Source organism: Xiphophorus maculatus, chromosome 23 (genome assembly GCF_002775205.1).
Source record: "Xiphophorus maculatus strain JP 163 A chromosome 23, X_maculatus-5.0-male, whole genome shotgun sequence".
Lineage (NCBI taxonomy): Eukaryota > Metazoa > Chordata > Actinopteri > Cyprinodontiformes > Poeciliidae > Xiphophorus > Xiphophorus maculatus.
The window spans coordinates 31,680,424-31,707,334 of NC_036465.1; the positions used below are offsets into that span (position 1 = coordinate 31,680,424).

Consider the following 26,911-nt stretch of genomic DNA (forward strand, 5'->3'; position numbering starts at 1 on the left):
CCAGGGCGGTCATTATTTCACACTATATGTTTTTGCACTGCTTGTATTTTGTGTCCCAATAAAGACTTAAAACAAGAACAACAAAAAAGAAAAACAAATATACAAAAAACTTTATTACGTTTCAAAACAGTGACGTGGCTCGTGTGGCAGTAACTGAGCTTGCTTTGGTTTGTAGTTATAAAGTGAATCCAGAAGGTGGCAGTGTTACAACCTTTGGATTCAGATTCACCCAGAAAGAAAACAAAGACGAAGTAAAGGATCCGCCTTTTCCGTTCACGTGACTGCTTGTGTTGTTTGTGGCCGCGCTTCTTGTTCATTTGGCGGGTCTGTATAGATCAGACTGCTGTCCTTCTGCGGCTTCAGCTCAGCGAATTTACTGTCATTTAGAAAATTATATTAAAAATGTCTCACAGGTACAGAGCCACGCGCAGCGACGCTCACGATAGTGATTTTAAACACAGGTATGTTTGAATGCAGTTAGCTACACGAGTTAGCTTTGTTTTGTTAAGAGTGTTTTAGAAATTGTTACTATTGTGATTCATTTGAGCTCGGTAAAAAGCCTCCATCAGTTTCAGAAAGTAAATGGCAGAACGTAGCTTAGCTGCTATTTTGTTGCTCCGTTAACTTTTTATGTTCGGTTTGTCTTATGTGAAGGAAAACCAACATGTGAATGAAAATGATGGTTTCTGTGAAAACAATTGGCGAAAAACAGATCTGGTTGAACGGATACATGTCTAACATTGACATCAAAGATCAGCCGACTGAAAGTGGATCCCCGCCACTCAACACAATGGATCGATGGAGGATCCGAAGAAAGAAGCAAATGGCGGGAGAAGTTTTAAAACCCGCTCATCAGCTTCTGCTAATTATCAGCCAACTCATCGGCTGTTGTAAATGAATGTCCCGCCCTGCTCTGTTGACCTTCACTAAGACTTTTTCGGCCATATCAGCATGTTGTGGATTTTCCTGAATGGAGCCTTTTGCTTCGTGTTGCTCATTTGTTCTGCAGGAAAAGCTATAGCCTGGTGTACTGTCAGTGTTGCCACAGAGTGTATTCACACAGAGGCTTTCCTTTACTGTGCTAGGACTGAGATGTTTAACTACAGGGCCAAACTAAGATAGGCCTCCTCGATGTTTTGTTGGGATACAGGAGCAGTGGCCCGTCTCGGTGGTCCCACTGCCGGAAGAGAGGAATAGATGGAAGTCTGAGGAGCCACAGTGACGAGGACGGTGATGATGGACACTCTGACAGCAGGAATTCCAGGTAAGAGTTTGTTTGAAACAGAGACATGCCTTCTTATTGAATTGTTTTCTTGAATCAGAAACTGCATATCTGTAATGTTATTCAAATATTTATTGAAGAAAGCCTAAATAATTGTTAGCAGTTTCAACTTCTCAAACAGATGTAATCCTTACTGCCAGCTGCAGCAGACAGGGCTTCAGCTAGCTGCTGCGCCTGTTGCTTCTGTTATTGAATTGAGTTTGGTTTTAAGGAGGCCTGAGCTCTTCTTTGCCCCCCTAGTTTCACCACCCCAGAGAGCGCAGCGCCTGTGTCTCGATGTGGTCGGCAGTCTGACTGGGGGAGCCAGGTGGAGGACGAAGAGATGAGGCAAGATGTTCACAGAGATATGCAACGGTAAAAGAATGGTTTTCATTTTAATTCAGTAGTCTTTTTGAATGCTGTCATTAGGCCTGTCGCGATAATGACAGGCCTAATGACAGCATTCAATCGTATGATAAATTAAAACTATCGATGTCATTTTAATTATCGGCATTATCGTCTCATCCGGCCTTTTTCTCTTTCTGTTAATGACACTGAATGACAAAAAGGCTCAACTCCGGTGCTCTCCACTGACCCCCCCTTCCTCATTTCCTTAGTGTAAAGCCCAGCGCAGACGACACGATCTTAGAGCTGTCGGCCGATTGTCGGCCCATTTTCAAAACCTGACAGACCACACATTAGCCGACAGAAATCCTAGGTATAACGGTTCGATCGGTTCGTTCCTGCCATGTGGTGTCCAACAATGGGCACAAAATAATGGCTACAAGTCCAGTGAACTAATTTTAAAACCAGGCATTAATCAATGCTTTACTACAATCTACCTGCAATGCATGTGGCTTTATGTTTAGTTTTTTTTTTCAAGTGCGGTTTTTGTTTTTGTTTGTTATCTATCTTTGGCAAGAAATCGCATGCATTATTACGTCATTTCCATTAAATCGGTGTAAAAAGGTCTTCAAACAATATTATTGTTTATCGCAATAATTTTTGAGACAATTAATCGTTCAGCAAAATTTGCTATCGTGACAGGCCTAACTGTCATTATTACTTGTTGTTTGTTGATGTTATGTGCCCCCTGTTCAGATACAGGAGGAGGATACTAGGTTCAGAGGTCAATCAGAGGGAGAGAAAAACTTCATCAGGCTCTTCTGGCAGGTAAATATGACCTCATCAAGAATATCTGACTCAAACTTTAAATGTTTAACGCATGAAGCATTACAGATGCAGTGATATACATTAGTAGGAATGTGAAAGTATCACGTTGGTTTGGAAGGAAGAGTAATTAGCTGGTAAAAGCAACTAATGGGTGAAAAAAATCCAGCACAACAGTCCGATACTTAGTCTTTGGGGTGCTACCCGTTTCAAATGAAAAGCTATTGCAGATGTATATACTAATCTTTTTCTTAGAATATCCTACCTTTATAAAATATAGCAGAATTGTACATGTACGTAATCGGCATATCCCACTTTCACCACAATATCCAACTTTTATCAAATACTTAGGTAACACATTTTGTTACACCAATTTCCTGTTTTTGAATTTCCTATGTTTCATGAAATTCAGAGGTAGCACATATTGATGCACTAAAAACCCTTCATCAGAATATCCTCCCTGGTAAATCGGTAGAGGATGTCAATGCACCAAAATCTTTCATCAGGATATGCTATTTGTTTCACATTGGTATGTGGCACATGTTTATCTGCTAAATTCCCTAATCAGAATATCCTGCCTCTATGTGAATCACTAAATTATTTAATCAAAATATCCTATCTGTCAAATATGTGGGTAGCACATATCAGTGCATTAAGACCCTGCATCAGAATATCCTACCTTTTAAAAAAATATTTCAAATACATTACTTTGTAAGAATGAAATGGTATCAGACAGATGAAATAATTTTTTTATTTAAATTAAATTAAACACAGACGTCTCCAAATAGAAAACACTGCAAACTCTTTTTTGCGCATTGATACATTGTATGGCAGTCTTGAAGCGCTATCAACATATGTCCAATGAACTGCACAGGTCACTGTGCATCTGAAACAATAGGATATGTTTCATATACACTAATATTACACCATACACACAGCTTAAATCTCATGTGATTTCGCTACCAACATGCTCTATGTAGCACTGTTTAATAAAAAAAGAGTGTTGTTAAACTAAATATTTCAAATAGGGACAAATTAGCCCACAAGAGCAACTTATTTTATCCTGATTAATGTGATTGACGCCAAACAACGACTTGGTTATAGTACACAGGATAGTAACGACACTGCAGATGGCAAACTAAAGCCATTTACAAATATAGTTACAAGCTGCCTGTCATGTAAACTTAAACATAAAATAATACGACAGCTTAAGGAAAGCTGGATGTAAAATAAATTAAATAAAGCTTACCTTAATCTTCGATTAAATAAAACGGATGGAACAAAACTTCCACAGGTAGGATGTGTTTATAAGAAATCTGATGAGTAAGCAGAATGTGACGTAGCATCGATGTGCGCATGCACATTACCACAAGGTAGGATGGATTGATAGGTAGCACAGATAGTTAGAACCCTGGGTGGCTGTTGTCAGCTGACGGGCGTGTGATCTGCTGAGACTCAGCAGGGATCAGGCATCATTGAGCTCCTCTACTCTCTGCAGAAACTGCTGCTGTCTAAAATGAGAGCAGCAGCAAGGCCACGTCCAGACAGAACGGTCATTCGGTTTACGCATGTGGTCTGGGCACTGCTTAAGATTCTTTAGTGGAGAAGCAGTTTTTTCCCCATCAGCCTCTCATGGGTCAGTATACTTTACTGGCTTTCCTCAAGAAAACTACTCACTTCAGTGAAAATCTGTTCCATAATTCTAATCCATAAACACTAAACCTTTCACTGATGGGATGAGAACCTGTTGACTCGTGAAAACCGACTGCTCAGCTCCATATCTCTAGTTATTTTACAGATGTTTCATTAGCACTACACCAAGCAAATATTCCATCATCTGCTCGTCTTATGGCAGGTTGGGATTCTTCCTTAAGCCAATCACCCTTCAGATCACGTCAGCCATGTTCACACCTCCTCTGAACTCGCTCCAAGTTCTCGTTAGAATCTTTTTGATTTGAACTTGCTCTTAAGGACAGAAATTGGTTTTGTAAAAAGGGCTGTTGTCACTTCATCTTTGGATTGTGGAATCAGTTGTTCTGTCAGGTTTTTAGTTAAAGGACAATGACATTTCTGTGTACTGCAGCTGTGACTCCAGAGAGGGTGAAAACATGGAGACTGACGAAGCTGTGTTGATGCGAAGACAAAAGCAGATCAGCTACGGGAAGAACACCCTGGCCTATGACCGTTACATCAAGGAGGTGCCAAAGTAAGATGATGCATGTTACAGTGTCAGCATCTTAAAGCAACATTGAACATGGAGAGCAGGTCTTGAGTGTTTACATGCTAAACATAGAAACATGAACCCTTGCTTTTTTCAGGTACTTGCGACAGCCGGGTGTTCACCCAAAGACTCCCAACAAGTTCAGGAAGTACAGCCGGCGTTCCTGGGATCAACAGATCAAACTGTGGAGAGTTAAGCTGCATGCCTGGGACCCCCCAGCAGGCTGCAGCCAGGAACACACCCTCAGTGACAATATGTAAGAAAACACTGGCTCCCTCAGGTTTCCAGTAACTACTTCATCATTACTCTGGCAGGCCGGGTCATGAAGCTGAAAGGGGAGGAAAACAAAATGAGCAAAACATTGATATGTACAGCAGTGTTTCCCATCCTGGTTCTCAAGACACACCGCCCTGCATGTCTTAGATGTTTCCTTGCTTTTACACACTCTACTGGGTGATTGCAGATCAACAAAAGCCTGTAAATCAGCCATCAATTGAAATCAGATGTGTTTAAAGCAGGCAAGTATTCAGGGCAGTGTCCCTTGAAGACCAGGGTTAAAAACCAATGATCTATAAAAACCCACAATCTCCAGAATTCCTATGGAGCCTTTTTAAAATCATTTTGCACATTTGAATAGTCTGGAGAATGGTTTCCAGACTTTATTCTTATTCGGTGAAAGCAGAATTTCACAGGATATGTAAAGTGAGGCTAAATGTTTTAGTCACACAATAGTTTAATGTTTTTTCCCCAATTTCTTGATTTTTAGATATCAATCTTGTAAAGATTATTTGATTTGCAACAATGCATCTTGAGAAGTTGGCAAGCTCATTGGTCGTTTTATTTAGTGACTTATTGACAGATGAGCCTCAGAAATACACTTCTTCAAGGCTACGTTCACAAAGCTTGCTAAATGTCTTTTTTTTTAAATCCACATTTTGTTTTGTTTTTTGCCTGGTCATTCATACTAATTAAACCCGACTGCAATGAGACTTCTGTGTGAAGTGTTTACGTCCCCGAAGCAATCCACATGCGGAGAAGAACGTTGACATCACACAGCAGCGCTCTGTTTACGGCAGTAATTATGAATTTTTAAATTTATCCAGCAATGGGAGCTGATAATATAATCACAAGATCATAACATGAGCAAAGCTGCCAAAAAAAGCACAGCTAATAACATCCTTTAGTGGAGCATTTGCCTGCTGTGTGAACACAGCCCGTAGACAGAGATGGGTCCACATACTGTACTTGGCTGTTAAACAAATTTACTCACGGCTGATTTAGCAACAAAGTATCACAAAGTATGGATTAAAGAATCATATGTTAGTGAAAAAATATTAAATCCAGTTGTGACAATTCTGCATTGTTAATCTTTTTAAATAAAGCTAAAGTTAAACAAACAATAAGTCCTTCAGGATTGTGCTGTCAGGATATGAGGAAGGAACAGAGTTAAAAACAAAATGACAGCAACTTAAAAAAAAGTTGAAATCTGAGTTTGAAGTGATTAATGTGTTAGTACCCTGGGTGTCCTACTTGTGGCACGCGGTCAACAGGTGATAACGCCTTGATGACTTGCATGTCCATGATGAGTCACTGCTTGGTTTCTGCAGAGAGGAGCTGGACCTTGAGGATATTGTGGACATTGAGTTGGATTTTCCTTCCTTGGCTGATTCCCAGAACGCACCGTCTTCCCTGCTGGTCCATAGCTCTGCAACCGAGGTGAGCTCCTCTACAGGCTGAACCTGACTTGGTTTCCAACACTGACTGGTTTCAGTGGGGGAGGTGGGTGTGGCAGTGTGGTAAAGTCACCTCTAATGCCATTGCCATACATTTGGTTCTAAATTCCACAAATTCCATCAAAGCTGCACCAAACTCACTAGGATCAATCCTTATCTGCTCCCCAACAAGAATCTACAACAATCTATGGTGGGCGTGGCCTAATTCCTCTACAACACCCCCTAGAGCAGTGGGTCCCCAACCACCGGGCCACGCAAGAAATAATGAACTACTTCCGGATCTTTTATTTTGAAAATCCTAAACCGGATTTTAGCGGTTACGTCTTGCACTTCAAAATTGAGCCAACTTGCAGCAGAATGAGTAACAAAACAACATCCGCTGGGGACCGCTGCCCTAGGGCGCTTTTAATAACCACCCACAGGTCATGCTTTAACCCAGAATCATGAAACTCAGATTCATGATTCTGAGTTTCATGAATCAAGTCTCTGGGAGCCGTGGTCTAAATCCAACAGAAAGTCGACCATTTTGGGTCAAGCATTGTGTCTTTAACATAGACGTTGTATCTGAGCGAACTTCTCCTGCGGCTTTTGGGACACAGACTTCAGAATCAGTCAGCAAGGTCTTGAGGCATAGATGATGAAAAGTTAAAAACATCTTTTTCGTACATCAAAACATGCCAGTGTGGCCAACCCTCCAAATCTGACCATTCGCCATGAAACATCAAGATTTACTAACTTCCACATAAAAGGTCACAGTTGCACCAGACTTTCTTTCTCATTACAGACCAGCCCTCATCATATTCACATGTTCACTTAAGCACTGCTAACACATTTCCAAACCAAACACTCGTGAGAAACAAACATAAATGATGTCTTTCCTTGTGGCTATAAGATGAGAGACACTCATTTCTATTGAATTTTTAAGTAATTTTTAATACTTTAAATAATTGTAATATTAATATAATATTTTCTTCGACAGCTTCCAAGTCATCCTCCAGCCAAAATCAGTGTTGTTCTACTAGATTGCATAGAAAAGGCACACTCATTTTTATCCCGTTTTATTTTTTTAATACTTTTTTTTTTTTTTTACCCCTCCAGGGGGTCTTTTGTGGGCTCTAGTGTCCCTTATATGACAGTAGGCTGACAGGAAACGGGGAAGGAGAGGAGGGAAGACATGCGGCAAATGTCATCGGGTCCGGGAGTCGAACCCGCGACGGCCACGTCGAGGACTGAAGGCCTCCAAATACTGGTCGCGCTATCCACTACGTAACCACGGCACGCCCTTAATACATTTTTTTAGCAATTTTATTTGTCAAAATGTATTTTTATTCAATAGCTTTCAGATCATGAGGCCTATTAGCTCAAAATTGGTGCAACATTTTTCTACTGGACAATTTTGCTGAGGCACACTCATTTTTATTCTTTTACAGGTTTTTAAATATATATATACAGTATATACAGTACAGACCAAAAGTTTGGACACACCTTCTAATTCAATGAGTTTTCTTTATTTTCATGACTATTTGTAAGTCAAGAAATCCCACTTATTAACCTGACAGGGCACACCTATGAAGTGAAAACCATTTCAGGTGACTACCTCTTGAAGCTCATCAAGAAAATGCAGAGTGTGTGCAAAGCAGTAATCACAGCAAAAGGTTGCTACTTTGAAGAAACTAGAATATAAGGGGTATTTTTATTTGTTTTACACTTTTTTGTTTAGTGCATATTTCCACATGTGTTATTCATAGTTTTGATGTCTTCAGTGTTAATCTACAATGTCAATAGTCATGAAAATAAAGGAAACTCATTGAATTAAAAGGTGTGTCCAAACTTTTGGTCTGTACTGCATATATATATATATATATATATATATATATATATATATATATATATATATATATATATATATATTTTTTTTTTTTTAACAATTTCTTTAGTCAATATTTAGGAGTTTCCTTCAATAGCTTCCAAGTTATGAGACCTACTAACTGAAAATGAATGTGAAATTGTTCTATTTTTGATGAGGCACACTGATTTTATCCCATTTTAGGTTTTTTATATTTTTCTGTGATTTTTATGAAAAACATATATAAGGTAGGTTTTCAATAGCTTCCATGTCATGACAAGGAATCTCAGCCATCTGGGGCCTCATGTATAAAACTTGTACGCACAAAAAATGTGCGGTGCCATATTTTATGCACAAGTCAGCATGTACACAAATGAACTTGGCACAAACGTTTGTGTAAATATACGCAAACCTTTGTCCTGCGGTGAAAATGTGCAGCAACCTTAAATAATTAGGGGATCTCTGATTTATTGGAAAGTGGATTTATCAACTTAGCCGATACTTAAATACGAAAATGATTTTATCCACGTCAGCAGAGGTCTAAAAATCAACCAGTCTTCTTTTAATTATTTCTAAGTAAATAATTAGAATGAAAATAATAAACATAGAGCAGTAATAACAATAGTCTTAAGGACACACGCATATCACTGAGTATGTTGCTCAAACTGTATTCAGCATTTCAAATGCACAGCTTTGCACAGTATTATATGTGTATTATAAAGTCTGATAGCCTCAGGCAGAAAAGACTTGCCGTAGGATTCCTTAGCACATTTGGGCTGATTATGGATGCATAATTTAAGTATTTACATCAAGGGGTGTAAATACTTTTTGAAAGGCAATGTAGCTGTGTGTGCCTCCCTTGGACATGTTATCAAGCCTGACCTGTTCTGCTCTGTTTTGTCTAGAATGAAGACTGTTCTGCTACTCCAGTTAAAGTCAAGAAGACAGAGGATCCTGATGTGGCCAAGGGCCTCTGATGACAACATGCGCAAGGATTTCACCTAACACTGATGTCTCTCAAAGTTAACATGGACAGTGTCTGTGACTGCTTCTCAACTTGGGGATGCTTTTGGTTTTCTTGTTTAAAGTTTGCTTGTTTCTGGTCTGTAGCTTGAAATTTCTTACAGATTCATCTGCTCAGGGAGTCTTATTTACAGGATTTATACTTCCTGTTCTAACCAAGTTGGACTCATTTCAATGAATCAAATATTGGGAAATTAATGTCTCTGATGCATGTTGCTGTTGGAGGATTCCATTTCAGTGAGGAAAAATAGTTTTGTCTTAATAAGCCCTTTTGGGATGGGAGAGGGGTGGAAAAAATTGAAGCACCAAAATGTTTTAAGTTGAATTTTTTTATACAGTTATAACTATGTTTTTGTGTTTTTATTCCTGTTTCATATTGAAGAGTTTAAAATAAAAGAGCACACTGAAAACTATTTTGTTATTAATGAAGTTTATATCTCAATAGAAAGTGTTGAGACTTGATGTTGAAATGCAAAGACTCATGGAATTACTTAGACTATTAGGTGTACATATTTTAACTTGCATGTTTATGCAGTTAAATTATAAACATTAAAAGTTATGTTATTTTTAATCTAAGTGGAGACTTTAATGGTTGTATTATGACAGTAATTAAACAGAAAAGTTAGTACAGCCTTAAAATGAGGTTCTGGGTCTGTTTTTGGACAAAGCATTCCTAGGTGATCCCTCTTCGCGCCACTGCGCGGCAGTAAAGCTGAGTATTCCACCGGAAATGGTCCATAAGCGCCGAGAAGAAGAGTCTGTCAGATGGTGGTGTACGTCAGTTAGACTAAAGCCAGTAGGAAAAAGTGAGCAAAGTGGTGCTGAGAGGGTAGTTCTAGGTCGAAATTCAGAAAAAGGAAGCGAGGACCATGCTGAGGGTTTGTCTGCGTGGAGTCAAGGCCACCGCTCAGGTAGGACTGAAATTACATTGCAGCTGTTAGCTGCCATGTTGGTGTTAGCTTGTTGTCATTCAATGACCCGCAGCTTGGCTCAAGGTGCCTCAGAGAGCTCACTGCTAACTTGCAATTGTGCGGTTGTTCGGATCTTTCTAACGACAGCAGCTCCAGCACGCTGGTCCGTAGTGTGACATATATTTTCACTTTAAACGAATCTGTGGTCTGTTTACATTCTTGGTCAGGGAACTGGCTGAAGGTCCTCACACTTCAGCCATAGACAAGGAAAAAGCGTAGGAAAAATTTGTAACCATTCGACGCGAGACGTTATTGGTGAAATGTCATGGCGGGATTGTGACGCAGTGAGTTATGCTCTGTGAGGAGCAGCAAACCCTGTAGTGCAGTGGTCTCAAAATCCAGTCCTCAAGGGCCAGACTCCTGCAACATTTAGATATCTCTGCTTCAGCACAGCTGGCTCTCATATCAACGTATTAGCAGAGCTTGAATTTATCCTGATCGGCAGGATAAATTCAAGTTCAACAGACTAGAACCAGAAGACATGAGAGGTCTGGAAGGTTGATACAACAACAGATCTTTAATATATTGTGGTGCTGAGCTGTACAGCGATTTATAAACTAACAACAGTATTTTAAAGTTATATGAGCTCCAGGGAGCCAGTGGAAGGACTTCAGAACTGAGGTGATCAGCATCCATAATAACTCTTGCAAAGTTATTATTCAATGTTGTAAATGAGTTACAACATTTATTTTCCCTTTGGGATAAATAAATTATTTTAAATTGAATAATGTGCACTGAACTTGAAAAGTCCCATATTTTTGGAGAGTGGAAGTTCAAACTGAGTACTCTGACCTGTACTCAGTCTCAGTCCAGGTCCAGCTTAGGTTCAATATGGTGACTGCACACAACAAACATAGTGACTGTGGGTTAGGCCTAAGGTCTGACAATTTCTATATCATTACACCAGAACAGTGTGCTGGTCTGCTTTGATGTTTAGAATGGAGAGAAGTCCTTGTTTCGCTAACGGTAAAACAACAGTCAGTCAGGTCTGAGCTCCCACTTCTAAGACCAGATGAATTTAGCTTAAGCAGTATGTTATTAGCCTTCATCCAAACCTTCAGCAGCTTCACAGTAGTAGGATGTGGTTGGTATGGAAGCCTACTTTGATACATAACTGGGTTTAATAAATGGGCAATAGCAGCTTGAATTAATGTTCAGCTCTGCCAGGAAACTACAAAGCTTTTATTCATTTAGTTGTTGAAATAAAAAATGTGAAGGAATATGTCCGGAGAGAATTCAGGACAGAACTTATCAACAGAAGATTGTTGGTTCTGATGTTAGAACTGAAGTAAAGATCCATGTGACCTGTTTCTTTTTGTGTGTCCTATTACCTTCTAGAAGAGCTCTGGGAGAATCCGTCTGACTAATGTGCAGCAGTGCAGGGAATACACAACAGGAGAAAGCAGGTAATGCTGTTATATCTGAACTGAATTTCAGGCAAATATTCCAGTCAACTTTTTATTGCTTATTTTAATTACTAAGTCACATTCTAACATTCCTTGTGTGTGCTCCCCTCTTCCACCTCAGCGGTGCTTCCAGAGTGGTAGCAGCTGGCTTGTTGACGGTAACTGGGGGCATTGGAGGCACAATCATCTACGCCAAGTGGGACCACAAGTTTCGAGCAGCAGTGGAGAAAAATGTTCCATATTCAGAATGGCTGTTAGGTCTGGCCTTGGGACCTGTTTCTCAAGATTCAGGTCTTCCCATCAGGAAACCGGTTAGTTCAACCCCACCTATTTATACAGTACCAGTTCCCTCCAGATATTGTCTCTAAGGACTTTATTGAAACAAGTCAGTTCACACCAGTATTACAGACAATATCAAAGTCCGTTACATCCATTCGTAACTGATCCTAGTTGTCAACCAATGCATTCAAGTTCCGTTCACTCATTAAACTGGTTAAGAATTTGCTGTCAAAGGAAACCCAGCAGATTGCATGAAGTCAGTGACCGCAGCATCTGCATGTCAGACTGTGTCTGATACAGACATTTCTTTCATCTGGGTCAAATCATTACTGCTTTAATTCCACCACTGTTTGGTTGAAGGTGTAATTTTTCTTTGTTTTTTTTCCTGAGGCACTGTGTGTTGCCAGCCTTCAGATTGGCCAATGACACAGAGCTATCACCTGCTATTCTCATGACTTTAGAACAGAAAACCCTGAAGAGGGTGGAAGTGATTTTATGGTAAAAGAGAGCATGACACACCTCTTCTTATTCTACCACTCATGCCCAAAAGCCTTCTACTATTAGATAATCATGGTAAAACATGGTAAAATTAAGGAACTCGCCCAGCCAATTTCCTTAATTTTGGGAGATCGGTGATCAGCTGATACTTGCAGGCAAATCTGATCTTATCCACCGATCTTATCTACTTCTGCCAAGGTACAAAGTTTAACCACTGTCCTCTTCTGCTCTCCTGTGAGACATGCTTGACTGACAGACCGGCCCATCAGGTCATGTCTGCACGTTTGCTGTTAACAATAGTCACCCCACAGTTACCAATTCAGCGGCTTTCTTACTATATTTAGCAACATTTCAGACAAAAAAAATCGCTATCGGTCAGAATCAGCAGGTCAGACTTTTTAAAGACCTGCAAATCGGTGCACCTAATAAAACCATGTCAACCTCTGTTAGTTCTGGGGTTTGAATGTCTGAATGAATCCTTTTACATTTAAACATAGCTTGATGTACGAAAAATATTTCTGCCATAGCAGTCAACTCTAAATGCAGAATGCAAGCTCACTGATCTGTCAAATCAGTGATCTGTCAGGTCTCATTGATGGAGTTTTGACTCTTTGAGTTCTGAGAGAATGGGGCAAAGCCTTACCCCTTCTATCATTCAGAATACACAGAGATTCTACAGTGAAGCATGGCAGTGACAGTATGATGCTGTGTGTGTGCTTGTATGTGAAAGCATCTTCACTTCAGATATGCCTGAAAACCAGCAGAAGTGATTCTGCCTGTAGGTGCTTGCAGGTTTCAGTTCTGGTTGTTTCTTCACGTTGCTTTGAGACACTCAACTAAAATCCTTTGGTGTTTCAAATGTTTGCTATTTAGATGGAGTCCATCCAGCCTCCTTCTATGCTGGAAAAACAGATGAGAACGTCCAAAGCTAAGTCCGAAAAGAAACTAAAGGAGACAACAGAGTATGGGGCCCAGGATTCTGGCCCCACATCGCCACAGCCGGCACAGAACATTCAGGGTAAAACCTCACTGCGTTGGCATGCTTTTCTCACACACTTGTTGCTGTATTTATAAAAAGAATTATTTCTTAACTTAACAAACCGTTTCCAACAGATTTGCAAACCAACTTCTTTCTTCATAGCAATGTCTGGAGAAGTTGCTTTTTCCAGACTTTGACTCTGCAGTCAATTCAAACTGCGTCTACTTGATTGACTTGTTTCTTCCTAAAGGAGCAAACTAGAAGACAATCAAACTCCAGAGGAGAAACACTGGCAACACCTCCAAACAATTATAAATGACCTGGAAAATTTTAATAAATCCATATGTAACATTTTAAAATGGGCTTTTGAATCTTGTATTGTTACCAAAGATCAGTATTTGTTTTTTTGCGAATTATGCCAAATTAGAGGTGGCTCACATAAAAGGTGAAAGATGGTGTGGCAGCATGGTTTAAAGAGAGGAGGAAGAATCTGTCGGGAGGGACATGAGGGACCTGGACCAGACCAAACAGATCCCACCTAAACTCATTCTAGACTCTACAGAGAAAACTCACTGAGCCACCACAACCTGCAACCCTGACTTGTCAACATTATCCTCTTTTTATTATATGGGGGATAATGTCAACAAGAACTTCATTAAAACCCATACCAAAACTATTCAAACTCTAGATTTTGTCCTCAGCTATCTCTCACCCGAAACGTTAGCTGGAGATAGGCACCATCACCCCTCTCGACCCCACTAGGGACAAGGGTGTACAGAAAATGTATGGCGATGTATATAAAGGTATATGGGGACTTTCAATGTATATTTGATGATATTAGACTGTAGTGTCAACTCTCTGGTTCAGGGACTATGATGGAAAGTAGCTTAAGCTAAAACATCTTTTTATTAATGTTTTTTTCCCCACATTGTCCCTGTTCTAAATAAACAAACTAATTTTCTCTTGTTTTTAACTAGGACACTGGGATTTGACTCAGGTTTTCTAATTGTCACTTTAAAGCCCCTTTTTCCCAGTTTTGGCTCATTTTATAATTTACCCTTCATTGTGACATTTTTGTAACATTTCTAACAAACCAGTCAGAGCATTGTGTGAGTGTTTTCCTTGTGTATTGGGTTTCCAAGCAGAGGCTTCAGCAGAGGCGACTCAGATCATCTCGGCCATCAGTGAAGTCCAGTCCATTCCAGCTCCATGCGACACCGAGCCCACAGCAGCTGCAGGTCAGACGCTCCACCATGTTTCACTCATGCTACGCTAACATTGAGCTTCCTCATCCTTCTAACGTTTTCACAGGTTTTGAGTTCTGATGGAACACTTTGAAGTACTGTGAAGCAGCTATAAAAACAGATTACCACCACTAGGTGGCACTAGTGTGCTCTAATCCCACTGGATGATGCAACATGAGCATAATTGGTTCTATGGGCAGTGTTTGTGTTGATGCTTTGTGACTTTAAGAGAAACTGATCACTTTCCCTCGCTGCTAGTCGAGGCAAACATGAGGCCGCCTCACCCAGCAATGTGTTTCACCTGTCAGTAGTGGTTCAATATTTCCATGCCAACATTAGCTACTGGGGCGCAGTGGTGGTGCTGGTGTAAAGCGTGACTCGTATCTTAGTCCTTGACTCGGCCATCACAGGTTTGAGTCCCGGCCCGATGACCCCTGCTGCATGTCTTTCCCCTACTGTCACAACCCCCCTTCCTGTCTGACAACTGTCAAACAAAGGCCTCCTACGGTCCATAATTTTTTTAAAACAAACTTGTTATTTAATTACCTGCTTGGTGAATCATTTATAGTCTGCCTAAACTTCTGTCCAAGGACTGATGGGTGTGGAGTAAGGCTAACATCAAGCTGAAACATGTCTAGAAACTTTAGATTTCAGGACAAACCTCTGTGTGGACTAATAAACCTGTTCCATATGTTGTTCCAACATGTAGCAAAAGAGGAGGAACTCTACAGTGAAGGTGTCAGGATGGGAATATGGTTTCTGTGTATTTCTAGTGGCAAAAAAATCTAATGTCTCGACATCTGAAAGCAGCCACAGTTTACCAGAGTTTTGTACATAACAAAAGTTCAACAACTATGCAACAGAAAGTCAAAAATAACCAAAAGTAGCACAAATAACACCCAGCCATCCTGCTGAACTAACTAGAGGTGAAGATTTCTGAAGATAAATGTTTTAAGCAGAGACTAAAAAAGATGAGAAGTTTTAGTGGCTCAGAGAAAGTTCTGTCAGATCTGGATCTGAGGGTCTTTGGAGCAGAGCGCCAGTTGGTGTGAGGGTCCAGCCTGCATTAAGGGTGAAGCAGATCAGATAAGTGGTGTCATGACAACACATTAAGTCTTTTAAATGTTGGCTGTAATATTTGAAGCTGAATTTTGCAGTCACATTCAGTCTAATTAAACAATCTGTAGCATTGAGACATCAAACACCCAGTGATCATTTGAGGAAAATCCAGCAGGACACATCCGACTGCAGTGAGCTGGAGCACCTTTATCTTGGTTCAGTGCAATAAATGGTTAGACTGACAGAGGGGCATCATGACAGAAGATGATGTCTCCAAAGAACATCTCCGGTTCTCCAGTACCTGAGATGTTCTTCACCTGCTGCTGTTAGAATGTAACACACACCAGTCACTTCAACTGACTTAAAAAAAGATTAATGTTCTAATTAATGAAAAAAGTCAAACTTTTTGCACTGCTAACATTTTAAACATGTTAAAATGTTTAAACATTTTTTAAAAACATGTTTAAAATGTTTTTTAAACATGTTAAAATGTGTAAAATGCTTTTAAACATGTTAACAGTGCAGTCTAGAATGAAAAGGCCGAATACCCAAACAGAGCAGGCCGCTGCTACTGGAAACTAACATGTCTAAAAGAATCCTTTGTTAAAGTGATATGTGTTGGTTTTCCTTAGGGGACTGTAAAGAATGCAGTGATCCTAATATTGCCTTGGAAACAGCGACTGTCTTTCAGGACACAAAGTCGGCTGGAACAGCAGAACCTCTGAGAGAGCGGTCAGCAGAAGAAGTGGCAGCTAGGCTGGCCCAACAGAATCAGGACGAAAAAGACATTATCACATGTGAGTTTTCAGCAACACACACAATATTAATATTACTCATCTCAACTTTTACATACTCATAAGTGTTCAGTGGGGCTGACATGTTGCCTAGAATAACATTGTTACTCTCAGGTTGTGCTACCTCACAGGTAACAGGTTTAAATTTTTGATAAAGTATAAAATCAATAATTATGGAAAACTTTCTTCAGAAATTTATTTTGTCATAATACGACCTGACAAGGTTAATGGGTGAATATAATAGTCTGTACTTTAGATGACCAAGTAAAACTGTGAAATGCCTTGTGAGTTGTAAACTTCAACATCTTGTGTGTGTGTGTGTGTGTGTGTGTGTGTGTGTGTGTGTGTGTGTGTGTGTGTGTGTGCGCGCGCGTGTGTGTTGCAGCACTGTCGGCCCGGCTGGATGACTCCCTGGCCAGTTCTGCCAAGGCAACGCTGCAGGCTATTGGAGCTCAGGAGGCAGCTCTGCAGGCTATCACTCAGCACACACACAAGCTAAAGGAGGCAATGGAAGCAGAGGTACGGAGTCTTCTTAGCCCAGTGTTGTATAGTAACGAAGTAAAAATACTTCACTACTTTACTTAAGTATATTTTGGAGTACTTCATACTTTCCTGGAGTATGAAAATTTTTGATGACTTTCACTTTTACTTCACTATATTTCCGAACTTAATTGCATACTTTTACTCCGATACATTTTCAATGTGTGGTTTAGTTACTCGTTACAAAAAAGCGAGAGAGAGAAACGAAGTGTTTTGACCCCACCTACTGATTAGCAAGTAGCAAGCAGGCTACCGAACAAAGTCCGTAGCCTGCTTGCCTGGGCTTGTTCATCACCACCAATAGGATACACCTGTTTCGCTTCTCCCATTAAACACAAAGCAAGTCTCGCAATCAGCAGCAGCCACATGGAGGAGGAGACGGAGACCACAACGACTGCAACTACGTCGGACACGGCTCCAGGGGAACCACCAGCTGGTGATAGGGTGACCAGACGTCCTCTTTTTCCCGGACATGTCCTACTTTTCAGACCTAAAAAGATGTCCGGGGGGAATTTAAAAATTGTCCGGGATTTTGGTCAATTGCCTCAAAACACATTACATAGCTTACAGTGCATTGTAGGGCACTGCGCACGGCGCTGCGTGTCACGTAATCCCTGAGCCGCGTCAGTGGGCTGCATGCATCCCCCCCCGCTCCAAAGTTTTCTGGGGTTTTTTTTTTTTTGCATAATGACCAGTTGTGTGCACCACCTATTGACTGATTCACTGATTTGTGAAGTAGAGTAATCGTAACAGCTCTTTTTCTTCATGTTGGCCGCATTTTCTGTACTATTTATTTTTCTCATTTTCAGCACTGACCTTACTTGAAGGGAAAACTTAAGGCTTACAAAAACTTTGTATTTTCTGTCCTGGAGGGTTTACTAAGAAGCTGGTTCAGTTGTAAAGCAGGTTAAGTTAACCTTGTGCTATAGGTAAAGCACCTAATTTTCTTAACTAAATGATGCCTGCAGGTATATCTATTAGCAGGTTTAATTTTGCCTGCACTTGGTTGGGTACATTATTTTAAGTGTATTTGACAAGTTTACCAAAATATAAAAAATGTCATTCAACCTGCATTTGCTTTGTTTTACTTTTTACTTGTACTTTTCATTACATTACTTGAGTACATCCATTTTTACAGTACTTTCCATACTTAAGTACAAGAAGTTTCAGATACTTTAAGACTTTTACTCAAGTAACATTTCAGTCAGTGACTTCGACTTTTACCAAAGTCATATTTTGGAGAGGTACTTGTACTTTTACTTGACTCTGAGATTTCAGTACTTTATACAACACTGTCTTAGCCAACTATCCACACTAACCACAGTACTGTTGCTGCTAGTGCAGTGGTTTTCAATTATTTTCTGTTACCCCCCCCAGGGAAATGATTCCCTGGGGGGGTATATATTTAGAGTCACAGTAAAACGTTCCAAAACTTGTAAAAATTATAACTTAAAAGGGTATATAGTTTTTAAATATTTTTTGTGCAAAATTTGCAACAATATTGCTTGTATTCCAAATTGTCAGAAGAGATGAAAAGTGCATTTTATAACAGTAAATAGTTAAGCTTCATCTATATCCTGGCCTTTTTCTGAGAGCTACTATTACTTGCTTATGACGAAGTAAGGCCAGTTTCTTTAGTTGTTTGCTTGACATATGACACTAAAGCTGTGATAATATGAGAATAAAGTTGTAATTTTATGGGAACTCTACACCACACTGTCCTAAAGTTTACTTGTAACATTCTCATGTTACAATGAAATTTCATTGTCACAATTTTTTTTTCTTTTGCTAATGGTTATTTTTTTTATGTTGAATTTCATGTTTTAATGAATACAGGGTCCATCAGAGGAAAAGTCAACGCAGTGGAAAGATCTAGAAGCCGCTCTGGCAGACAGAACAACTTCTGTGAATGATGCCAAAACTGCTCTTGTCAAAGCCAAGTAAGAGATGCACAGACATCCAAAGCCTACTGCGATGAACTGAACTTGTCTTTACACACAGCATTTTGTTTCTATGTTATGTACCACTAGGTAAAGAAAAATATTTTGAAAATAATGTTTTTGCTGTCTTGGAGGCATGTTTATTTTGTCTTGAGTTCAGACAGTTGAGGTAAATCTTCACATTGATTTCTCTCCACTATTGCAGTGAAGCTCTTGACAGTCTAAAATCAGTGATTGACAAATCCAAAGGGTTGAAGATTACAGCTGCACGGCCGCTGATCTTAGCAGCAGAAGAGAATCTCCATAAAATGGTGGTAGACTTGGACAAAGTCGTCTCCAAGGTAAGGCCTGGTTATAAGGGATGCTCTGATCAGGTTTTTTGCTGCCAATTCCGATACCGATCACATGATTGGCTGTTAATTTTTCACGTTAGGTATAAATGCTACCATGTGATCTGGCAAAATGGAACCAAAGAATTGCCAAATTAGGCAAAAATATGCAAAATTCTTGCAAGCGCAATGCAGCAGGTATTCAGTCAAAAAGACAAATGTAAAACCTGTAATTGGTAATACAATATTTAACGATAAGATTCTCAAGAGCATAATTACACATAAAGTCAAATAAATCTCACAACACTGCCTATATTGAATAATGTCAAGCAAAATATAAAACATTCATTCAAAGTCAAATGCTGGTTGCATCAAAATAAACAATCCTGAATTACTAAATCAAAACTGCCTGAGAGCATGGCTAGCTGTTTTCTGCTGGCTCTGGTTGGTTGTTTTTGATCGAGCAGTATAATACTGCAGAATACAGAAGGAGGACAGATGAGATTGATTCCCACAGCTTATCTGTGTCATGTTGGGACCACGGAAGTTTTCATACTTATGTAAAAACGTCTTTTATTTTAAATTGCATGCTGCAGCTTTTTGGAGACGCTGGATGTGAAATTCCACGGCCTGGTGGAGCACGAACTGCGCCACATCTGTGAAATTTTACATCTCAGTGGAACATTGCGGTGGTTCAACAGCAAGAGCAATACCCAGCATCTTACACCCCAAGCCCGATAACTTAAGTTATTTTTCAGATTATTTGCTTAGCTTTGTGACTATCATACTCATCCGGGTGTGTGCTGCTTTATCTGCTGCCTGGCTGCTCCAGATGTCTTTTTTTACCTACAGTCAGCCTCAATAACTCACAATACTTTTTCAAGTGCTTGCTTTTTTAAATGTCATATTAAATTAAAGCTTTGTGTTGATGCATTTTAACGTGCTTCATCTCTGAGATATTTTTCCATCACAAGAGGCAAACTTACCCATTCTTTCTCACAGCGTTAAAGTTCCAAAAGACATTACTTATGATTGGTTGCCGTGCGCCTGCACAGTGTGAAGAAAAGGGGAACAAATTATTAGCTTCCTACCTTCAGACTGATTTATTTTAAAATACACCAGTATGTCAGTTCTGCTGATAAATTTCCTACAAGCTTTGTCTGTTAAATCAAATTTAATCTGGGAGGAGCAATGAGATGCTGTTCACACAATGCAAGCTTTTCTCAAGATATGGAACAGTTTCAGGGATAGAGCTTTCTCATGCTGGGAGAACTTGGTGACAACAAACTGTTTTCTTGTCCTGATCTTCCCATCTGACTATGATCACCTTGGAGCTGATCATTAGCTAACTTTATTGTTTTGTTCCACATATTCCTGGATTTGGTTTTCAATTTTAAATGTTTAAAATCATTTTAACTGGGCACTCTATCATATTTTTCCTCTTCTCTATATGCTTACATGTTCTAATAATGTAAATCAGTGACAGTGTGCAGTACTTTAGGTTTTGTTTATATGCATATACACTTCCTGAGATCTGCTCATGGTTCCACATCCAGAACATCCATTAGCCCTCACCCTGTCTCCTGAATGGAATGTGCTTGTAGGTCCAATCAGCAGAGTCGGAAGCAAAGATCGTGGCCCAGTACACTGAACTGGTTCATGAAGCCAAGCAGCAGTTTCAGAGGGAAGTGAGTAGCCTAACTCCAGAGATCCAGGCCAACTGGAAGGGCCTTAGTAAGTACACACATTATACACATCAACCATTACTGTTCATACAGGCTACAGCAGGACAGTTTAAATGTTTAGTGAATCCTAAGCTAGTTTCAGTTGTGTGTGTGTGTGTGTGTGTGTGTGTGTGTGTGCGTGTGCGTGTGTGTGTGTGAGTAGCTGGTAAACTGTCAACAGATGACCTGAACGCTTTGATTGCCCATGCACATCGGCGCATTGACCAGCTGAATCGAGAACTGGCTGAGCAGCGAGTCCGAGAGCAGATCCACATGGAAGCAGCGCTGGAGCAGCAGAGAGCCGAGGACCAGAGAGCTCTGGACAAAGCCGTCGGCACGGCAAAGCAGCATGTTAAAGAGGAGGCCCGACTGGAGCAGGAGAGGAAGGTGCAGTGGATTGATGCTTGAGGGAAGCGGCAGGCATCCTGCAGAGCCGTGCTGACGTGAGGCATGTTGTGCTTGCAGCTGGCTGAGCTGAGGGAAGTGATCGAGGCAGAGATGAGAACTCAGCTGCGGCGGCAGGCAGCCGCTCACACCGACCACGTCCGAGATGTCCTCAAAGTCCAGGAGCAGGAGCTGAGAGCTGAAGCTGAGCAGGTCTCTGCACTCTACAAACACAACAAATACACACTATACGCACTTACTGTAGATAGGCTAGACTCTATTCCTGTAGAAGGTGGGGAGGGAGGGTGGTCTGTCTGTCTGTCTACCTTTCTATCTAGGTCTGCAGCTGATTGGACAAAGGAGGAAAGGCAACACGATACCTCTAAATTTAAAAAACAGTTCAGTCTGGGGCTGGTGTAAACAAATATTTTAGTAATCAAGTATTCCATTGATTATTCTTAAGATTAATCAAACTCCCCACCCAGCTGTGCCAACAATGATGGAGGAATCTCTAGAGGTAACTGCTGTGTGTGACTGGCAGGTGTCTGGAACGACTGTGACAAACAGACTGCAGCAGTTTGCAGGAAGGGTCTGAGAAGAGATTGCTAAGATGCTTGACTTTCTGGCATTGATAAAAAATGTATTAAAAAACCCTAATCTGTTTTAACATTCGGTTATATTGCTTGGTATAGCAACTCAATAAGAACCGTCTTTTCAGTCTCAGGTTGAGACAAGTTACATAAGATGCAGTCGGTACAACGTTTTTTTTGTCCCATTGTCAACCTTGACCAAGCTCAGCACATTTTAGAATGTTAAATTGCTTCATTCCTTTTCACTAAGTGTTGACATGTGTGGATTATGCCCTAATTTTCTTGTACTGCTGCTGTTCACCCAATGGACAATGACGAACTGAACAAAGCAGAGCACAGTTTGTGAGGGAAAAATTGGAGACAATGGACCTTACCAAGCTCCGCCCACAACCGACCCACGTGACCGCAAGTCTCACAAACAAAGCCTCATGGCGCATTGTTTCTATGTAAACATGACTTGATTAGTGCATCATTTCTACCCGATTTTCACAATATATCAGCTACTACAATGGACAGAGGAACTAACAAGTTCATGTCATCATCTGGGAGGAGGTTACTGGTTTCTCAGTCACAAGCTGGTTGCAAACCTGAGGCCAGCAGGTCAGTCAGTTATGGTAGATCTGAAATTTGGTTTGATGACCTCAATATGAGAAGCTACAGACTGATGGGAACCAAAGAGCTCTGTAAAGGTAAAGGCAAATCTTCTGAAGTTGGGATATAATTAATTTAATTTCACATAATTATCGCGGAAGAAGCCATTTGTTTGTTAAAATTTTATGAAATATATTTGTTCTATTTGATGTTTGTTGTGAATGACGTAAACTCACAAACGAACGAGGTAATTAGTCCAACGTTTAGAAACTACAGCAGCTGTAATGCGCCACAGCAAAGGTAAACAAAGGTAAAATAACCTGAACAGGTGATCAACTCAAAACCACTCCTACCTTTTTACTCTCACTCTCTTTGTAGTTTAAGCACACCTGTTACCGTGGCAATCGCCTGCGCCCCGCAAGACGAGCAAAGATTACGTTAAAAACATAACATTCACTCCGTTACGATATCAAGTTTCCAGGCTTGATATTTATTTCTCGATTATTAATCAGCGCTTCCCTGAACACAGCGATGGTTGATTGACTAGCTGTACTTGGTGCTAGAGTGGCTAACACGAGTAAGAAGTTTAGTCCAAAGCCTTTTCTGCTAAAATAAAATCTTTAGTGTATGTCAGATACAGTACACATTGCATATTGATCTGTTTAGCTAACGTAAGACTGTGTAGCAGACAGGCTTCAAGGTGTAGAAGTTGTATCACTGCTGCCATTATGCTGTACTTAGCTAACGGGAAGCTAAGTGTGTTTGTGAGACAGCCACGCACGTGACCACATAGAATGGGCATCAGCCAATGAAAAGCGGCCCCTGTGGTAAGGTCCATAGCCTTAGTTCTCTTTACTTCTTACTCTAACTGGTATCCCATCTGAAATCTGAGCAAAAAGTAAAGAGTTTCAGGAGAAACAAGAATAAGACTAACTTTTATTCAGTTTTCTGAGAGGAGACGGAAGAGGACTACTGGTACAGTATAAGTGTTGGACAACAGGTTGGACTGGAAGTGCATGAAGAAAGACCAAGAGGAACTAGAGGTTGTGGTTTTCTAGGGTTTGCTTACTGCTTGTCAGTCTTTATATTAGTTACCGTATTTTAAAATGTTGAATTTAAGTGCATAATTTCATTTTAAAATGTTTTGTATTGCTTGTAATTTTAACAATGTCTGTTTCTCACTTCTCTAGTGAGGTGACTGGACGTAGTAATGAGTGCTGTGCGTTTTCAGGAGCTGAGCAGTAAGCTGCTGGCGCAGGAAACCCGCTACCGTCAGCTCACTCAGGAACAGCTCGATGACTTCACTCTGGATATGAATGCTGCCTACGCAAGACTGAAGGGAGTGGAGGAGGCCATAGATAGTAAGATCAACACACATGTCTCCTCAAAATCTTCCATTCCAGTCTAACATTAGGATAAACCAGAACTACAGTGGATGTCACCAGCCTACACATCCCAGGTTTCTTTTATGTTACAAAATGAGATCATGATAAATAATTTCCCTTTTCTTAACTGACATTTTTTCAGAACTATTTAACAGTAAAACAAACAGATATGTTTAGAGCAGTGGTTCCCAAAGTGTGGGGCGCGCTGTGCCATTGCAGGGGGGGCAGGGAAGCGGTATGGATGAATGGAAAAAAAAAAACAGTTACACAAAAGTGTGTCACTGTAAAGACAGTTTGTAGTTTGTTTTGTTGCAACCTGAAGTGTGAAATAAACTTCAGTGGAGTTTGAAAACAAAATATGTTTATAGGTTTATGTCTGGTTGAACGATGTGTGTGCCCAGTTGACATTTTTTTTATTTTTTGGGGGCGGGTTATTGTAATTCATAGGGGGACCCAGCAGAAAATCTTTGGGAACCACTGGTTTAGGGTAAATGTTTAATAAAGCCATTCGGTCTGTCAGCATGCCAGGTCTTGACTTTCCCACTTTACTGGGCAAAGGTTCTTCATATCTGTCACATTATGAGAATATCTCTTGTCCATAGCTCTTTTCAGATAATCTCCCAGATTTTCAAATATCTGGCTCAGCAAATTTCAAAAGTTATCTTATCTGCTAATAAATCTGCATTTTAATGATCCAGAGGTCACTTTGTGTTCAGCAGCATTTGGATCAAGACTGACAGGAAATATTCAGAATTTCATTCTCCTTGACAATGAAACCAGAAAAACCTTTTTTGATGTCTTATGTTTCATTTTGCAAGGTTTAATCCCCAAGCTAAATGCTAACATTTGATCAGGTTAAGGTGTGCAAACCTAAGCAAAACCAGTCAGTGTGTAAACTTTGAGATCTTCTGTCTGTGGCACTTTAGGGTTTCCTACATGCTCTCTACAGAGGAGGATCATGTGATAATTCTTTATCTATTTACCAAATGAAACATTAGTTCAAAAGGAAAATCACTTCAACATTCCACTAACTCACACTAAGCCAACCTGCAGGGACCCTTAACAGGATTGAAACTAGGACTGAGCTCGGTCTGTTTTTCTCCAAATATTTCTGAAATCAGAGATGTTTGACAGCTGGGCTTAAAAATGCTTTACATTGAAGATCGTGCAAATACAATCTGCCCAGGTTTTGCAGATAAATAGCTTTAATGCAGGTTAAAACTATTCAACTCCAACCTGAATAGCAAAATGTGGTTATTTCCAGATTTCCAGAATTGTGGACACCAAGTAATGTATCTGCTACAAGAGTGTCACCATTGTTTTAATCACTTGTGTGATTGAGACTTTTAATTCTTCAGTAATATCTGTACTGTATAGAAACAATTCTCTGAGAGGAAGGTTGCTGGATTGGACATGAAAACAAAATGTTTAATGTTTGTGTGAAGACAATGGGGGACATTGACCCTGCAGATTGAAAATATCATCCCAAACAGTAAATTCCTGAATGCTGAATGCTAGCTCTCCAGCTAGTGACATGCTAGTTGGAGACCTCTGACAAAAGTATTCCTTAAGAATACTTGATTCCTGAGCTATTCTTCAGGATGGAAAGTGAATACTGGGTGTTTCCGCCTGCAGGTCATGTGGAAGCAGAGGAGGAGGCCCGGAAAGCTCATCGGCTGTGGCTGTCTGTGGAAGCGCTTACCTACACCTTAAAAACAGCCAGCACTGAGTCTCCCAGCATGCCCCTGGAGGACGCTGCTGAGGCTGTGCGTGCCAGCTGCGTTGAAAATGATTTTGCCCTGGCTCTGGCGTCAGCTCTGCCTGAAGAATCCCTGAAGCGTGGCGTGTACAGCGAGGCTTCCCTTCGTGCTCGTTTCAACTCTCTGCGATCGCTCGCTCGCAGAGTTGCTCTCATCGATGAATCCCACAACACCTTGTACCAGTACTTTTTATCGTATGTCCAAGCTGCACTGCTTTTTGAGAAGCAACAGGAAGTCCCGCCCACCCAGCTACGCAGCGAGGATTTGGATCCCTTCAAGCTTCTCTCATATGCCAGCTACTGCCTAGAGCACGGGGATCTGGAGCTGGCAGCCAAACTGGTGAACCAGCTGCGAGGGGAGGCCAGGAGAGTGGTGGAGGATTGGCTGATTGAAGCCAGACTCACACTGGAAACCAGGCAGGTCATCAGTTTGCTTTCAGCCTATGCCAATGCAGTGGGTTTAGGCACCACCCAGGCTCCATAGCTGCCTCGTTGACCAGGCAACCCAAAGGGAGCATGTATGTTGGTAGAGGAAGCCAGCTGCAATGTGGTCGGATCTACAACAGCAAAAGAAAGCGCGATATTGTTGCAGTGAACCATCTATTAACGTTAACCCACAGATTAGTTTCAAATCACTAAGATAAGGTGTAGTCTCAGTTTAGGCCTCGGCTTCATTTTCTTTACCTTATTTGGCAACATGCCATGGTCATCTTAACAGTAAATAAGTTATGCTGCACTGTTGTGAATATTGCACATTAAATAAATCATTAAGAAGGAATGCTGTCTATTTATTGCTTTTGTCCTCCGTCGAGTTTTAGTTTAGTCCTTACAGGTTACACTTCCTGCTGGTCCTCTGGTCTCCTTCCAGCCCAGTAACCTGCACTGGCAGGAGACACTCATCTCTCCCAACTGAGACTTTGATCTCTGAGACTGTCGTGTTTCTGGAAAGGACTGGAGAACTGTTTGCACTCAAGTCTACATGTAAACAGGTGAGTATGATCCATCAACAAGAGAATAGCTGTTTTCAGCTGTCAAACATTTGAAGTTGTTAGACTTAAATTTCCTCTGTTGAAAATCAAGTGTTAGTGAACTGTTATTAATAAGACTTAAATGATGACAGTGACCTGGAGCCCTGCTTGGTGCTTGTACGTGAAGTTGCTCATTTGAGCTTGGAAATAAGCAGAG

At 40.6% G+C, this 26,911-nt stretch overlaps 2 protein-coding genes across 6 annotated transcripts; both read left to right on the forward strand.

Moving 5' to 3' along the window:
• Positions 1 to 269: 269 nt before the first annotated feature.
• Positions 270 to 9,351, forward strand: slbp (stem-loop binding protein). 2 transcript variants are annotated; one of them, XM_023328186.1, is made up of 8 exons: positions 270 to 461; positions 1,151 to 1,264; positions 1,523 to 1,636; positions 2,369 to 2,434; positions 4,515 to 4,637; positions 4,750 to 4,908; positions 6,260 to 6,368; positions 9,137 to 9,351. In XM_023328186.1, exons 1-8 carry the CDS (start codon positions 403 to 405, stop codon positions 9,206 to 9,208), a joined length of 816 nt encoding a protein of 271 aa, XP_023183954.1. In that variant the 5' UTR covers positions 270 to 402; the 3' UTR covers positions 9,209 to 9,351. The 2 variants fall into 2 exon arrangements, with proteins under 2 accessions (XP_023183954.1, XP_005816118.1); XM_005816061.3 differs by having other exon boundaries at positions 271 to 461; positions 2,363 to 2,434.
• A 648-nt stretch (positions 9,352 to 9,999) lies between these two features.
• Positions 10,000 to 26,504, forward strand: immt (inner membrane mitochondrial protein). Of its 4 annotated transcripts, none has more exons than XM_023328715.1 (14): positions 10,000 to 10,165; positions 11,564 to 11,631; positions 11,753 to 11,942; positions 13,282 to 13,426; positions 14,530 to 14,625; positions 16,323 to 16,487; positions 16,870 to 17,003; positions 18,861 to 18,964; positions 19,170 to 19,305; positions 20,898 to 21,027; positions 21,181 to 21,404; positions 21,483 to 21,614; positions 23,814 to 23,943; positions 25,603 to 26,504. In XM_023328715.1, exons 1-14 carry the CDS (start codon positions 10,124 to 10,126, stop codon positions 26,208 to 26,210), a joined length of 2,304 nt encoding a protein of 767 aa, XP_023184483.1. In that variant the 5' UTR covers positions 10,000 to 10,123; the 3' UTR covers positions 26,211 to 26,504. The 4 variants fall into 4 exon arrangements, with proteins under 4 accessions (XP_023184483.1, XP_023184486.1, XP_023184484.1 ...); XM_023328718.1 differs by having other exon boundaries at positions 16,368 to 16,487; XM_023328716.1 differs by having other exon boundaries at positions 14,533 to 14,625.
• The last annotated feature ends 407 nt before the right edge of the window (positions 26,505 to 26,911 follow it).

Bases quoted from the DNA above. Each gene is read 5' to 3' on its own strand.
- slbp (XM_005816061.3), top strand. From the start codon at position 403: ATGTCTCACAGGTACAGAGCCACGCGCAGCGACGCTCACGATAGTGAT. The intron at 462-1,150 runs GTATGTTTGAAT...GTTGGGATACAG, and splicing joins GATAGTGATTTTAAACACAG to GAGCAGTGGCCCGTCTCGGT. The intron at 6,369-9,136 runs GTGAGCTCCTCT...TGTTTTGTCTAG, and splicing joins TCCATAGCTCTGCAACCGAG to AATGAAGACTGTTCTGCTAC.
- immt (XM_023328715.1), top strand. From the start codon at position 10,124: ATGCTGAGGGTTTGTCTGCGTGGAGTCAAGGCCACCGCTCAG. The intron at 16,488-16,869 runs GTGAGTTTTCAG...TGTGTGTTGCAG, and splicing joins CGAAAAAGACATTATCACAT to CACTGTCGGCCCGGCTGGAT. The intron at 19,306-20,897 runs GTAAGGCCTGGT...ATGTGCTTGTAG, and splicing joins TGGACAAAGTCGTCTCCAAG to GTCCAATCAGCAGAGTCGGA.